The 16,284-nt window shown below is 34.6% G+C and overlaps 1 protein-coding gene across 4 annotated transcripts in view; it reads left to right on the top strand.

Moving 5' to 3' along the window:
* Window positions 1–16,284, top strand: part of WDFY3 (WD repeat and FYVE domain containing 3) — a 234,122-nt gene that overhangs the window by 95,446 nt on the left and 122,392 nt on the right. For all 4 annotated transcript variants that reach the window (XM_032400715.1, XM_032400713.1, XM_032400714.1 and 1 more), the window contains exons 7-11: window positions 754–940; window positions 3,275–3,441; window positions 9,200–9,667; window positions 10,637–10,738; window positions 13,209–13,402. In XM_032400715.1, the coding sequence (XP_032256606.1) occupies window positions 754–940; window positions 3,275–3,441; window positions 9,200–9,667; window positions 10,637–10,738; window positions 13,209–13,402 (1,118 nt within the window). The remainder of the gene's footprint in view (window positions 1–753; window positions 941–3,274; window positions 3,442–9,199; window positions 9,668–10,636; window positions 10,739–13,208; window positions 13,403–16,284) is intronic.

The raw sequence follows: 16,284 nt of genomic DNA, 5'->3' as shown, positions 1-16,284 counted from the left end.
CCCAGTGCCTGCCCAGCTGTGTGAGGGCTTCTGTGACACACGTCACATCCCCCCAGCACCTCTCCACAAGGCTCAAAACCCTGGCTGTGCTGGGAAAGCTTCTGTAGGTGAGGAGTGTGTGACAGCCTGCTCGAGGGTCCAGGCTCAGTGTCTCTCTGACTGGGAGGCTGGACTAGGCCTGCAGATGTGCCCGCAGGTGGCTGAGAGAAAATCTTTTTTGAAAAGACTTTAATCGCCAAAGTCAGTGAGAAGGTATAACTATGCTTTAAATGAGTAATATACAGTGCAAACGTAATTTAAAAAATTTTCTTTCCTGAAGTATTTCTGTATCTCATTGGTCCATATTCACTCTAATTTGTGCTTTTAAACTAATGATTGGATTTTTCTTTTTAAACTTTGAAGATGGGTTTTCTTTTTCCCATCCTTTCACTATCCTAACATAAAAGATCAAAAATATCATTTGGCAGCAAGCAATCATTTTGTTTAATGAAAAACATCCAAGTATGATATAAAAACTATAATAAATGTCAAATATTTTTCAACATTTCTTGTATTACCCTTTGTTTAGTACTTAGAGGCAGAGCTTTTCCAGTGAATTTGAATCTTATATTTACTTGAGAATGTGTAACATTTATCTTACAGTATTTTATAGATACATTAAAATTTAATATTTCATTAAACACCGGTTTAAGAATAAAAATTTTCTTAAGCAATTGACGTAAATAATACATATTTATTTCTTAATTTTTGCAGAAAAAGAATGTTTATCTACATGTGTTCAGAATATGCAGCAATCAGATGACCTGTCTCCCCTAGAAATTGTTGAAATGTTTGCTGGGCTTTCTTGTTTCCTCAAAGATTCGAGTGATGTTTCCCAAACTCTTTTGGATGATTTTCGGATATGGCAAGGATATAATTTCCTTTGTGATCTCTTGCTTAGGTAAAACCCCACAATTTAAGAATATATTTTAAATGTCTATTCAGTCTTTGTCAATGGAAACAACGTGGTTTGGGGCCATGCAAAAAAAGGAATTAATCAATGTATACTTTATCCCTTTGGCTTTAATCACTTCTTTTTATTCTTGTCAACAGAGTATAAAAAGTGAGTTTAAGCTCACAAATGCAGGCTACAAACGTGGTGGAGTCCGTGGGTTAGGTGTGGAAGTAAATCTGTTCTTCAGTAGCTGAGGGAGAAGAGCTTAGATGAACTAATTAACATCTTCCTAAAGTGTAAACTCGTGCTTAATTATATTTTTGGGATTTCCTACTATACCAGTGGTTTATTAATGTAGTTAATAACAAGAATAATTATGTAGATTGAATGAGACCTTACAAATGTATATATAAAACAAAATGTTTCACAAGCCCCCCTTTCCCATCCCAAATGTTTTATGCGTATCCTGGGGAAATGGCTGGTTGCAAATTTATTAGGAAGAAACTACTTATGTCTCACTAGTTGTTCCTGGCCCATTACTTACTTTTAAATCATTTGATCTGTTGTAAACCAGCACTATTTTGTAAACTCCTTATTTCTAACAGCAGTGTAACCTGGTTGCCACTACTGCTAAGCAACTCCCCAGAATACAATTTTGCATATATATCTTAGTTTACAAAGGAGGACATAAAAGTTGATGAAGTAAGCATTTCACATTACTAGGGGGCTGTTAATTGGTGTAATCCTTTGAGAATGCAGGTTGATCAGATACAATCAAGAGCCTTAAAAATGTTGATACACTTTGACAACGATAATTTCACTTATGGTTATTAATCCTAAAAATATAATCCTAAATGTAGACAAAATTTTATGTGTATTAGTACTCCTATATTCTGATTTCTACTGGCTGTCCCACCTCCCTCTCCCCAAATCTGTGGTTGGCTCTCCATGACCATTGAAAGAATATCTATAAGGATTTTATATTAAAAGGAGAAGCATTTGTGTTAACACTGGTAAATGGAAAAAACAGGTTATAAAACTCTGTATATGGTATAAAAATAACTATTATTAAGACCAAACTTTTTACAATAAAAAAAAGGCAAGTTTATAAACCATATCAGAATATTAAAAAGTGTCTTAGTTGTGAGGTTAAACATACTTTTTTCTACTTTAGTGCATTCTTCAGCTTTATTTTAATGAGAATAATTAGTTCTTTTAGGGAGGAAGCCCCAATAAATCTTACTCTTCAAAAGAGATAGTTTTGCACCCCATTTTGTGTTCTCAATAAAGCCACAGTCAAAAGATAATTCCATAACGACTCCAAATGCTTCTTTTAAAGAAATATTGTTTTAAAAAATTGTTAGACTCTTCAGAACTTTATTTAAATGTATTCTAGTGAGAGTATCTGAATTAATGAGATACAGATAAAGACTTAGAACTCTTTCCAAAAAATTTATTTTTAAAAATTGTTAACAGAAAAAATGTCTTCAGAAAGAAATGGTTAGGGGCGCCTGGGTGGCTCAGTCATTAAGCGTCTGCCTTCGGCTCAGGTCATGATCCCAGGGTTCTGGGATCGAGTCCCACATCGGGCTCCCTGCTCAGCGGGAAGCCTGCTTCTCCCTCTCCCACTCCCCTGCTTGTGTTCCTGCTCTCGCTGTCTCTCTCTCTGTCAAATAAATAAATAAAATCTTTAAAAAAAAAAAAGAAAGAAATGGTTAATAAGGTTTTTAGTTGTAAACAGTGAAACTTTATAATCTTAGAGTTTTAGGGAACTTAAGAGGCATTTAGTGTGGGGTGCCTGGGTGGCTCAGTTGTTAAGCGTCTGTTTTCGGCTCAGGTCATGATCCCAGGGTCCTGGGATCGAGCCCCACGTCGGGCTCCCTGCTCAGCAGGAAGCCTGCTTCTCCCTCTCCCACTCCCCATGCTTGTGTTCCTGCTCTCTCTCTCTCTCTCTCTCTCTCTCTGTCAAATAAATAAATAAATAAATAATCTTAAAAAAAAAAAAAGAGACATTTAATGTAATTCTTTTATTTTATAGATACTTTCTACCAAAGATTAGTGATCTACCTAAAACAACATTGTTAAATGCAAAATCAGCACTTATATATGAGGTCTTAGCCTATTATAATTTTCTTTCATTATGGTGTAATGTCTTATAATAAAATTTGTAGATTTAAAAAAAATAGTATGTTTTTATGTAAGGAAAAATTGTACAAAGAAACTTCTTGGAGTACTTTATACATTTACTTTCTGCATATACAAATTGAAAATTTCTTTCTGTATTAAATTTGAGAGTACAACAAAAGAGAAAAAATACTTACTAAACCATACTCTTCCTAGATTGGAACAAGCAAAAGAAGCAGAATCCAAAGATGCCTTGAAAGATCTGGTTAATCTGATAACTTCCCTAACAACATACGGTGTCAGTGAACTAAAACCAGCTGGTATTACCACAGGGGCACCCTTTTTATTGCCTGGATTTGCAGTACCTCAGCCTGCAGGCAAAGGTGAGTCTTTTTTTTCTCCTATTCTGAGCCCCTCAAAGAAGTAGAGACAATCAGTTTGACTTGATTGCTCTTTGTTACATGTATAAAGGTATTAAGGCTGTTTTTCATTAGAGTTTATGCTTTATTGATGGTGCAAATTCTTAAGTGACAGCCTTACCAGTTCACGTACTTGAAAATAATATATATTATGAAAACATTATAACAGCCAATGAAATTTACATTTTAGTATTTTATCTTAACATTCAAACAGCTTAATAATCTAAACATATCCTTTTTGAATGTTGGAACGCTAATGCATTTCCAGTTTATGTGGTTGGAACTTGATTCACACACTGATCACCTTGTTATCTCTAAGATATAAATAGAAAGCATGGGGTGCAAATACTTATATTTTAAAACTAAGCAAATATAGGTACAAAGACTTCTTTTTCTTCTTTTTTTTTTTTTTTGTGAGAGAGAGAGGCAGAAGGGGAGAGAGAGAATCTTAAGCAAGCTCCACACCCAGCATGGAGCCTGATGAGGGGCTGGATCTCACAACCCAAGATCATGACCTGAGCCGAAACTGGATGCTTAAGCAACTGAGCCACCCAGGCGCCCCACAAAGACGTTATATTATTTCTTTCAGATTGGGGAGTAAATTTTATAGTTCGAATTTCCTAACTTTGACTCCTCATCTAGTGATCTTTTACTAAGAAAACTTGTTTAGTTAATAACATTTTGTTACATAAGAGTGCAAGCTAGTTTTACTGTTTAATTTTTTTAACTGCATAATAACTGTTCTAAAAGAATCTGAGCCTGAAGGCCTCTCATAGTTTCTTGACTATGATTGTCACTTAATAAATATTTGATGTAGTTACGATATTTGCATGTAAAATTTAACTAGCCAGAAAATATCAACATGTCTGGTTATTTAAATTTCACAGTACGTTATCTATGTCTTTTATGACCTAGAAGTCAGCAGTTATAAATTTATTTCTTTGGTGAGAATAAGTGGATTTACTAGAAAATCCTAAATTTAATTTACTGGAGAAAATTATATTGAAAGGTCATGACTTAGAATGGAGTTGTCAGTTGTCCTACAGTAAATTGTACTCTCAATGTGTAGGTTATATAGAACTTAGTAAGTAGAAATCCAGGCATTTCTTACTGAGCAGTTCAAGGTTTCACTTTATTAAATATTAAGAAAAAAATAGGACTCTCAAAAAAACTTCCAATATATAGACTGTATCTTGAGTATTCCACAATTAACTGTTTGAGTTAATTTAAAAATAGCTCTTACCATACTTCCTATTTTAAATTTTATTGTTTTATTTGGTTAATCAATCCAATCATGATACTGGCATAATAGCTAGTTACGATAGCATAATTTTGTAATGAGGGAATTAATGTAGCAAAATTGACCTTCCTCATAGGTCTTCCTCATATTGTCTCATCTGTATCAGAGATAATAAATATATAACCTAGCATGTCCGGGGGTTCCTGGGACAATCCAGTGATGTGATGTCTACAGAAGTGAGGTTAACTAGAAAGGACAGTGCCCTAAGATTCAGAATTTGGATGACATGAGTCATCGAACCTTTCTAAATATCACTTTCTTCTTCAGAAAAATTGATGGTAGTAGTCTATAAAATGCATGGATCAAGCTAGATCATTTTGAGTTTCATCGGTAAGTCAAAAACGTATTTCCCATGGCCTGCTTTGTAGGGTTATTGTGCAGACTAAAGGAGACAGCTCTGTTTCACATAAAGAGAATGTGGAATCTTTTTTTTTTTTTCTGGCCAACGTCATTTGAATGTATTGAAATCTATCCATTTTAAGTGTCGAATTTGATGAGTTTCCATAAATATATATGCTTGTGTAATCACCACTATAATCATGATAGGGAATATTCCCATCCTTCTAAAAATTTACTTGTTTCGCCTTGCGTTCAATCCCCGCTCCCTGCCCCACTTGCCCTGGCAACCATTGATCTGCTTTAGTTTCACCCTTTCTAGAATTTCATAAACTGGAATCCTACAGTATGTAGTTTTTTATGATTCATCCATGTTATTGCATGTATCTGAAGTTTGTTCCTTTTTTGGATAGTATTTCCTTATGTGGATTTCCTGCACTTTGTTTACCTCTTCGCCGATTGATGGCATGTATTTAACTGTCACGAATAAAGCTACTATGAATATTTATATGAAACAAGTCTTTGTGGGGACATACATTTTCATTTCTTTGGGGTAAATACCAAGCAGTAGAATTGCTGGCTCCTATTTAACTTTATGAGAAACTGCCAAAATGTTTTCTAAAGTAGCTGTCCCATTTGCACTCATGTCAGCAGCAATGTGAGAAAGTTTGCTTTACATCCTCAGCAACACTTGGTGGTGTTAGTCTTTTTAATTGTAGATAATCTAATGAGTGTGTAGTAGTATCTAGTTGTGGTTTTAGTTTGCATTTTTTGAAATAATTTCAAGCATCTTTTAATGTGTTTATTTGCCATCTGTATCTCTCTACTTTGGTTCAGAACTCTGTGCCCAGTGTTTGATAGGATTATTCTTTTTATTGGGATTTTAAGAGTTCTTTAGATATTCTGGATAAATCTTTTATAAGATACATATATTTTGTAAGTATGTTCTCCTGGTCTTAACTTGCCTTTTATTCTTAGTAGCATCTTTAGAAGAATGGAAACTTTTAATTTTGATCAAGTCCAACTTATTTTAAAAATATTTTGCAGATTTTTTACTTCATATTGAAAAAATCTTATTTAACCAAATTCACTAAGGTTTGTGTTTTCTTCTAGGAGTTTCATATTTTGATACTTCCGTTAGGGTCTGTGATACATTTTAAGTTAATTTTTGTATATGGTAGGAAATAAGGTTTTTTTCTTCCAGTATGACTATCCAAGACCTTTTATTGAAAAGACTGTGTATAACCATATATCTGCGATTCTTTTTCAGTTCTGCTCCATTGATCAATATGTCCATCCTTAAGCCAATACTATAAGACGTTGATTACTGTATCTTTTTTTTTTTTTTTTACTGTATTTTTAAAGTAAGTCTTGAAATAGAGTCATTTAAGTTGTCCGATTTTGTTCTTTTCAAAATTACTTTGGCTATTCTGCATCGTTTGAATTCCATATAAATTTAATGATCATGTCAATTTTTGGAAAAAAACAAACAAACCAAAAAAAAAGCCTGAGACTGGGAGTTGATTGGGAGTACATCAAATGTAAATCAACTTGGGGAGAATTGACATTTTAACAATATTGAATCTTCCAATCCATGAATATATATATATATATATAGCTTTCTATTTATTTGGGTCTTATTTTTTCTAAGCATAGTTTTATAGTGTACATTGTACAGAACTTTCGATTCTTCTGTTAAGTTTATTCTTAAATATTTTATTCTTTTTGATACTATTATGAACATAATTGTTAATTTCATTTCAGATTTCTTGTTGCTAGTTTCTAGAAATGCAGTTGATTTTTAAAATATTATCCATTTTTACCTATGACTGTTAAATTTGATTTTTGGTTTTAGTGGGGTTTTTTGCTGTTACTTTTCTTTTTAATCTAGTTTTGGATAAGAGATGATGGATTATTGTAAAAGAATGGAGATGAGGAAAGCCAAGTGTGACAGGGTCCTGTGTAGCACTGATAGAATGAAGCAATGATAGTCTTCGCAGATTGTAACTCTTCAGTTTAGACTGTTTAGGAGTTGGGGCTGGCTATATTCTGATATAGTGACACTGTTTATCTTTTTGTCAGTTGTTTGTTCAGAGTACTTTGGGGGAATATTTGCTTTGGTTTCATTGGTTTCCCTTTCATCATCTGTGAAAAGGAAATTCCTGCTACTAAGGAATTTTTTACATATTCATTGATTATCACATTTAAAAGGTCAAAATGAATGTACCTACCTTATATTGCTCTATACATAGGTATAGTTTACCGACCTTATTTTTAGTGCTGATTTTAAATCAAATGGAACAGTATAGACATACAAAATTTAAAGGAAAAGGTAAACTGAGTTATTAATGAAGGTGGTAAACTTATCTGTGTATGTTAATGCTTGAGAATGACTTATATTTCTATATTTTATAAAACTTTGTATCCTCACCAGCAGAAAGCTTTTTATTTTTTCTTTTTTGAAGATTTATTTACTTATTTTAGAGAACACAAGCAGGAGGGAGGAGCAGAGGGAGAGGGAGAGAATCTCAAGCAGACTCCTTGTTGAGTGTGAAGCCCAACATGGGGCTCGATCCCAGGGCCCTGAGATCATGACCTGAGCCAAAATCAAGAGGCGGGCGCTTAACCAACTTAGCTACCCACATGCCCCTATATTTGACTTTTAATTGTTGTATGTTTAAACATTGTATTCGGTTCAGCTTTTTATGGTGGACAGTTTGTTCTTGGGATTGGTTATTAATATTCCTTATCTTTTGTCATTGACATCACTTCAAACCAGATAATGAAGATAAAACTTGGGAAATTCCAAATTTTCCCACATTACTCTAAACTCGGCTCTTTTTGACTCCTTTCTTTATAGTGAAAACTGATATATTGTCACTTAGTTGAAAGATGCAAAATATTGGATATAGTTATCCTTTAACCTTATTTGTCACCATTGGTCACTTGTAGTCAGACTTTAACATTGTATGTCCACCAGTCCATCTGAGCTTGTATTATCTGCAGGTAATAAAAAGGAAAGATATCCTCAAAGAGCAAGCATATTATGAATCTGGAGCTGGAAGTAAAAATATATCTTTAGTATTTGCTACACATAGAAGAAGTTTATATGTTACAGACAAAATTGAAATTGTGTACAGATTAAAGATTTTAAAAAATCTTTTCATTTTTTAAAGAATGTCTAAGCCAGGATTTCTGGGCAGTCCTTCTAACTCATTTTTTAATTTTTCCTAGTTCTGTGTTTATCTTCTTTCTGAAATCTGGCTTATTCTGTAAGGCACTATGCTAATTTCTTGGCTCTAGGTTAATGTTTTGGTCACTCTGGCAAATACCCTGTATTCCTAATAGTTGTGAACATGGGGACAGTTTTTAGAGGCAAACACTCTTTTTCAGGTGCTTCAAATACTTTATATGTTAATTTCTTTATAATTATTTTTTACTAATTTACCTCACAAGAGCCAGGTATACAGATTTTTTTTCTCGGTTGGTGTGTTTGAAAATCAGATGTTAAAAAAATACAGCTAGTAGTTAGCCATAAATGGCTTTAACACATGTATATGTAAAGAAATTGTACTTTTAGCATGAAAACAAAATACATTTTCAAATTAAAGTTTATGAGAGTTCTAGTGTAGTCATGATAAAGGGACACTGGAACTTAGAGAATTTTCAACCCCCCGTTTTCCTGCTTGCATTCTTGCTGCTCCCTGGCCTTTTACTGCTTCAGGCTAAAAGTATTTTCTTACAGTCAGGGTCCATCTTACAGATAATAAAAAGTGAAATCCTTGCACATTTCCAAACTCAGAAGGCTGGACTTACATAATATGCTTTATTTTCTGTAAAACAGTCTAATGTTTCAATATATACTATTCTTGAATTAGAATATTCATAATGATGCATTAAAAGTTTAAACAGTATTGTTTTTAACTGAAGTCAGATAGAGAAAAACAGGACTTTCTGTGAAAACAGGATGTGTTCTTAGGAAACAGTTGATAAATGTTACAATTCGTGATCCGTTTAAATAGACTAGTTTGCCATGATTAAAATATCATGTAGCACCTACTTTTGTGTTCTTGTTTTCCATTTTAGGTCACAGTGTGAGAAACATCCAAGCCTTTGCAGTTCTTCAGAATGCATTTTTAAAAGCAAAAACCAACTTCCTTGCCCAGATCATCCTTGATGCCATCACAAATATTTACATGGCTGATAATGCCAATTACTTCATCCTCGAGTCACAGCACACACTGTCACAGTTTGCAGAAAAGATTTCTAAACTCCCGGAAGTACAAAGCAAATACTTTGAGATGCTGGAGTTTGTCGTTTTTAGCTTAAATTACATCCCTTGTAAAGAACTCATTAGTGTTAGCATCCTCTTAAAATCTAGCTCTTCTTACCACTGTAGCATTATTGCAATGAAGACACTTCTTAAGTTTACACGACACGATTACATATTTAAAGATGTGTTCAGGGAGGTGGGCCTTCTGGAGGTCATGGTAAACCTTTTGCACAAATATGCTGCCCTCTTGAAGGATCCAACTCAGGCACTAAGTGAACAAGGTAAAGCATTTTCCAGAATTTCGCTTTTATTTGACAAAGGGGTTTGGGCAGGGTGTTTTGTTCATGTTTTGCCTTTCATTTGGCTGTTGATTTGAATGACTTACTAATGTGCATTATTGTGATATCCTTGTATTTCCCACATTTAACTTGTTCATTCAACCTCTGTTAGGGATGTGGGTGGGGGGGCAGCTAGAAATATGTCATTGTGGTGGAAAAGAATTTAAGGTAAAAATTGAGGGAAACATTTATGGTCCACATGACTCATGTGTACTACTTTCTGCTTCTAAGAGGGAATGTAAAAAGCTCCTAGAAACAACTGGGATGTTTAGGTGCCTCACAATGTTTTTAATTCTAGAGAGCAAAAAAATAAATCTTTTTAGCAATGTTATATATGTACACATATATTATCCTTTAGGTACCTTAAATTTAATATTTTTCATCCTTCCTAATCTGATAAAAGCACTTAGTATTACCTGTGTTGAATGAATTAATACAGTGTGAATAGATAGCACTATTCATAAATAGTGCCTTAAAATCTAGTTTTCTCCTGTTAACCTTAGCCTTGATTAGGAAAACCTTTGTTAGAAGAATACATTTAACTTTGGCGTTTTCCCTTTTTTTTTTTTAAGGTTCTATTTTAATTCCAGTTAATGTACAGTGTCATATTAGTTTCAGGTGTACAACACAGGGATTCATCACCTCCATACATCACCCAACACTGGCATTTTCCTTTCTCCTGTTTGTTAGACAACTGTAACTTCCTAGCCACACGAAAATAAAATCCGTAAACACTGATGTTGACCTTACTTTTGGTAGATGGTAGACACGTGTATCATTTTTAAAGGGTATATTATATCATTTGTATTAGTGGTAAAAGTGACTAATAAAGAAATAATTAAATTATTTAAACCAAATCAAGAAAAAAAGCTTACAACTTTTGGGACTTGAACCTTTGGTCCTTTTTCCTAGGGGACTCAAGAAATAATAGTTCAGTTGAAGACCAAAAACACCTGGCTTTGTTGGTTATGGAGACCTTGACAGTGCTGCTTCAAGGATCCCACACAAATGCAGGTGACTAGACCAGTTACTAGCAGATGCTTCGGGAAGTGTTATCTCTGGGTTGTCTTCTCTAATGACTCTTGCTTCTGAAATGTTCCTATCACTTAGAGAAAAAACTGTTGATTCAGTGACGGTACCATCATATCTAGAAACACAAAACTTTTGACCGTTATAAGTTTATTGACAAAATATGTAACATTATTATTATTATTATTTCAATACTATGCCTTGTTTTTAAAGTAGTCTTTTAAAGTAGTCTTTTTTAAAATAGTCATTAGAGTAGTGGGTTTTTTTATTTACATAATACAGACTTTTAGTAGAATGACTTTGTTTAAATATTTTCCAAAGTACCTGCTTCCTATAGTGATTTTCTTAATTTTTAGTAATTCAAGTTAAAGTATTATAATGTTACAACTTTAAGGAAGTATTGAAAAATGATTCTGTAGTAAAACTTGCCTCTCCCAGGTAGATTGGATTCATAACATTTTTATCTTTGGTCTCAACTTCTCTTCAGTCTTTTTCTGTCTGTCATTAACAGGCCATTTGTATTTGTAAAATATCACTCTTGCTCTTAAAAAAGATCACTTGAAACCTCTCAGGCAACAATGTCAATACAGTTTGAGAAGAGTAAGTAACGGGGAGGTGAACTGAGATGAGAAGGCTGGGCTCAGATCATACAGAGCCTTTCAGGCCATGCCAAGGAACATGAATTATATTTTAAATGTTATGGAAAGCTACAAATGAGTGAAGGAATGAACGAACGAAAAAATGAACTAGTGAACAAATGCATTGCCTATTTGCCTGAATGCAAAGGAACTCAATATTCAACATATTTAAAATATATTGTGTGTCCCAGGCACCATGCTAGGTGTTCGAGACACAAAGATAATTCTTGCCCTGAAGGAATTATAACCTGATGGGAAAAGATGTAAACATGTAATTGTATGTCATTACTTAAGTACAGTTTTGGCAAATTCCAAGACAGAGTTGAATGAATTTAGTAGGTTATTTAATAAGTATGGTGAAGTTTAATGGGTATGATATTTCATCTGTGATATAATGCATGATCTCCTTATTTCCACTAATTAGGTTTAGTTGACTTAGATAAAAGGATAAGGCACTATAAAGGATTTATTTGGCAGATTATCTTTTGATGACATGAGCTAGTGTTACACAGGATGGACTGAACAGTTCTCTTGGAGGAGAGTGGAGAACTTACCTTGTGTGACTAAAAGTCACTTAACACATCTCCCAGAGTGCCAGACATTTTCACAAAGCTCTTTTCTTAATGACTATCTTTCCTTGTTAAGAAAGATATTACTTAGCTATGTGATCTTGGGCACTCAGACGGTGCTTTGCTCATAGTAAGTGTTCAGAAAATATTAGCCATGATGATTATGTAATGGGCACTAACTGGTCACCTGGAAGTAAGTACACTTGATCTTCCATGTGCTAAATCTCAGCACATGACTTCCATTCACTTCAGGACCATGTAATTCTTACAAAGTTTGCAAATAGGAAGTCATTAAATAGAGGACAGTGGCCACTACAGCAAAATACACAGGCAGGTTTTCACTCAGGAAACATTTACTGAAATACAGACTAGAAGGAAATCCCAAGTTTAATGGGGAGCCAAACATACAAACAAATAATACTGAACTGTCTGATATAAACTACTATAATAGTGGCATGTATAAGGTACTCTAAAAGCTTAAAGCTTTAAAGCTGAGCTATGTAGGTATCACTCCTGCTCGGTCATTTGCTGGCTGGGTGACCTTGGCCATGTTACCCAACTTCTGTATGTCTCATTTCCTCATCTGTACAGTAAGGGTTAAAGATTAAATCAGTCTATAAAAGTCTTTGGAGTGGTACAGTGACTGATGCTTTTTATTACAGAGTTTGTCTTTTTTTTGTTCATGTGCTCTACTTCATCAAGAAGTTTGGTTCCTTGTGATTTTTCTCATTAAAGAATAATTTATTCCACTCCTTTCTTGCAGATACTTTGGATGCCTTGTTCAGTTTAAATCTTGTTTATTTGGGCTGTTGTTCATCTGAAAACTTTTTACATAATTTGATTTCCAGTATTGTTCAGCTTAAAGCCTTTACATTAAAATTCCAATATTGTTCAGCTGAAAGCCTTTACATAAAAATTCCAGTATTGTTCAGCTTAAAGCCACCTTTACAGTGGCCACTGGCCTCTTTTGTGTCTACGTGTAGAATTTCTGAATGTTCTAGATTTGGAAAATTTGAACATGGTGAACATATTAGGGCATTAATCTTTCATTAAGGCAGTCTAGAGAGAATTTGCTTCTTTGCTGACCTCCCGTAGTGCAGTTGTGTGTGGTAATTTAAAAGGTGAAATGGCTGGGTGGGTTTTATTTGCAATCTTTTGAGTTACTCTTCCTACAAAAAGATCAACTTTTAACCCATCTGACTTAGAAGGTTTTAAGTTAGCCCATGTTGTTCTTTTTTCTCTCTCAAGGAATTTTCCGAGAATTTGGAGGTGCAAGATGTGCGCATAATATAGTGAAGTACCCACAGTGCCGGCAGCATGCCCTGATGATTATCCAGCAGTTGGTGCTCTCTCCAAATGGGGAGGATGACATGGGCACTCTCCTGGGCTTAATGCATTCAGCTCCACCAACAGAACTGCAGTTGAAGACTGATATTTTAAGGGTAAATTTAATAAGCTGTTACTGCTCTCTTACCATTAAATTCTGTGGTTATTTTTAAATGACTTAAGTTGGTCATAAACTATTCTTGCAGTTTTTCTTCAAGTCTAAAATTATGTTAAAGTCATAGTAGTAGAAGAAAAGCTAGTGTCTTCTCTGGCCCCCGAGGCCCTGAGGTCGCCATCTCCATCCCCTCTGACACCCTCCCCGTGTATCCTCACCTAGTCCTGGCACAGACATCACAGCAAGAATAGCTACCTTCTAGAATCATAGCTTTCTTTTATTACTTGTTGCTTTATTCAGTGACTTTCTCGACTTTCTCTTATTCTTTACCCTATTGTATATTTCATCCTTTTTTGATTGAGTATAATAACAATTTTGAATACGCATTTTATTTTAAAACACAGTCTGACCACAACTTATCTCACTGGTGAGCAGGAAATCTACATGTGTATCAATATTGGGGAATATTTGTGTATTTGAAGGTATTGTTCAGAAAAAAAAAAAAAAGTGCCTTCCAAAGATGTTAAGATTGCCAGCTTTTTTAATATACATTTTCCTTCTTTCTTGGTGCCTTTTTAATTGAACTTGTAAAACATTGATAGATAAAGCCAGCAGGAGGTAATGAGCTGACCTGTAATAGTAAGGCAGTGTTGTTCTGGTGAATGGTAATTAACTGACTCTCAGACTGGAGGAGGGCAGGAGGGAGGTCCTCATGTGTTGTACTTATTAATTTCCATGGTGTAAATACTGCCACTATGATCTGTTTTGGGCTGTTAATGTGTTACTGAGTGTGGATTGGGAAGAGATGGACAATAGTAACCCACTACGTAGTATCTCATGAGTACAGGCAATAGTAAAATACAGAAAATAACTGGGAAGTGATGAGCTTTGAGTATTTACTATGTTTGTTTTTAAAATAATTTATTTAGTTGTAAATTTATAGAACTTAATTTTTAATCATGCCTGTGTTTTAACAAGACACATAAAATTCCAAAAATACAACAGTTGGCTCTCAAGAGCTTGTATGAGCCGGCTCCAGCATTGCACTGCTTTGAGGGCATGAAGGAGTGTAGGGAGGCAGCAAGGAGGATTTGGGACCTCGATTTCAATTTCCATTTTTGCTGCGTTCAGAACTGCTTCTTGGTGCCTCTGTTCAGCTGACACAACCACAGACCTGTGTAATTTAATTTTTAATTATTTGTGCAGAAACCCAAAATTCCATATGCGGTATTTTATACTTATCCTGATGCACAAATTTGAATTGTATGCATTATGTTTATGCAAATTATGTAGATAATATATAGCTGTTGGGGATGCCTGGGTAGCTCAGTCAGTTAAGCATCTGCCTTCGGCTCAGGTCATGATCCTGGGGTCCTGGGATTGAGTCCCGCATCGGGCTCCTTGCTCAGCAGGGAGCCTGCTTCTTCCTCTGCCTGCTGTTCCCCCTGCTTGTGCTCTCTCTCTTTCTCTTTGTCAAATAAATAAAATCTTTATATATATATATATATATATATGATGATTTTGTCTAATTAACCACTTACCATCAACAGTGCGTTGTAACTTTAGCATCTGCTACTGATCATTAATTATTGATTGAAGCAGCATATTAAATCATTCACAGTATTTGAAAGTTTTCAGATACTGAGATGAAGCTATGATGATGTTGGAGTGCCAGGAGAGTGTTAGTCGGGAGGTAGTTGGAGGGGAACTTATCCAGAAGTATGTAATATAGACAATGGGACTCAGCGTTGATAAGCACTGTTTTCTAACCCTTATCCTAATTCCAACCTGCAATATGGTTTTCTGCATATTACTTTGACTCTGAACTCACCCTTCTTCCTATATAAAATAATACTTGTCCTGTTTTCCCCAGTGTGTTTTTGAAGACGATGATGGTCATGGGCTTATGTCAGGCACTTTGCTAACAGTTTTACTTCCTGTGGAGAAAGTTATCATTATTGCCTCTATTTTACACAAGCGAAAACTCAGACACAGAGAGGTTAAGTACTGACCATGGTAGAATGTTTTGTAACATTGGAGTCAGAATTTCAAGCCAAGCATTCTGACTCAAGCCCTTGCATTTAATCTCCAGGCTAGATGATAAAATGTTTAAAAAGGAAACAAAAAGTTGATATTGCAAGTATAAATACAGTTTATTAAATTTGACAAGATAGGGAAAGTGTACTGTCAAATCCTGATAAAATGGAAATTTATTGGCAGTATAATGGAATGCATTGAATTTTAGATTTTTGTATGTATCTACAGATTGCATATTTTCTGTCTTTTAAAATAATTAAGGCATTGGTACATATAATATCTTAATTTCTGAAGCAGTGTATTTCAAAAGGGTAATTATATATATTAATATTTAGCCTTTCCCTTCAAATACCATTAGAAATGTGAGATATTTTACTAAAATGGCCTTTTTAAATGTAATGATTGGGAACCTAATAAACGGTGTCTTAAGTAATATTAGATACCCATGGTGTTCCAGTGACTGAAACAGGGAAAAGGAGCCCACGTGTCGGCAAACAGTTTTCAGATTGCCCTTTGGGCCAGTAGTGTCATGGTTAAGTGCATGAGTGGGGGCAGCATTGTGCTTGGTTTTATGTCCTCCTGTTGCCGTTGTGTACGCCGTACAGTCTTAGGCAAGTTAATTAACCACGTTGAACCACATTTAACCACTATTTATGAAGTGGGGACAATAATGGTGCCTAACACATAGGATTAAGGAGAGGTTTAAATACGCTAATACACAATTTAAAGAAGTGCCTTATACATAGCCTATAAAACGTCAGCTAATTTTATAATGTGTTATTTTTAATAATAAACTAAGTTAAAAGTATGACAGTTCAGAAAATAACTAATAGTTCTAAAAGATTG

This window comes from Phoca vitulina, unplaced genomic scaffold (genome assembly GCF_004348235.1).
Source record: "Phoca vitulina isolate PV1807 unplaced genomic scaffold, GSC_HSeal_1.0 scaffold3, whole genome shotgun sequence".
In the NCBI taxonomy this organism is placed as follows: domain Eukaryota; kingdom Metazoa; phylum Chordata; class Mammalia; order Carnivora; family Phocidae; genus Phoca; species Phoca vitulina.
This window is presented reverse-complemented; position numbering and strand designations above follow the sequence as displayed.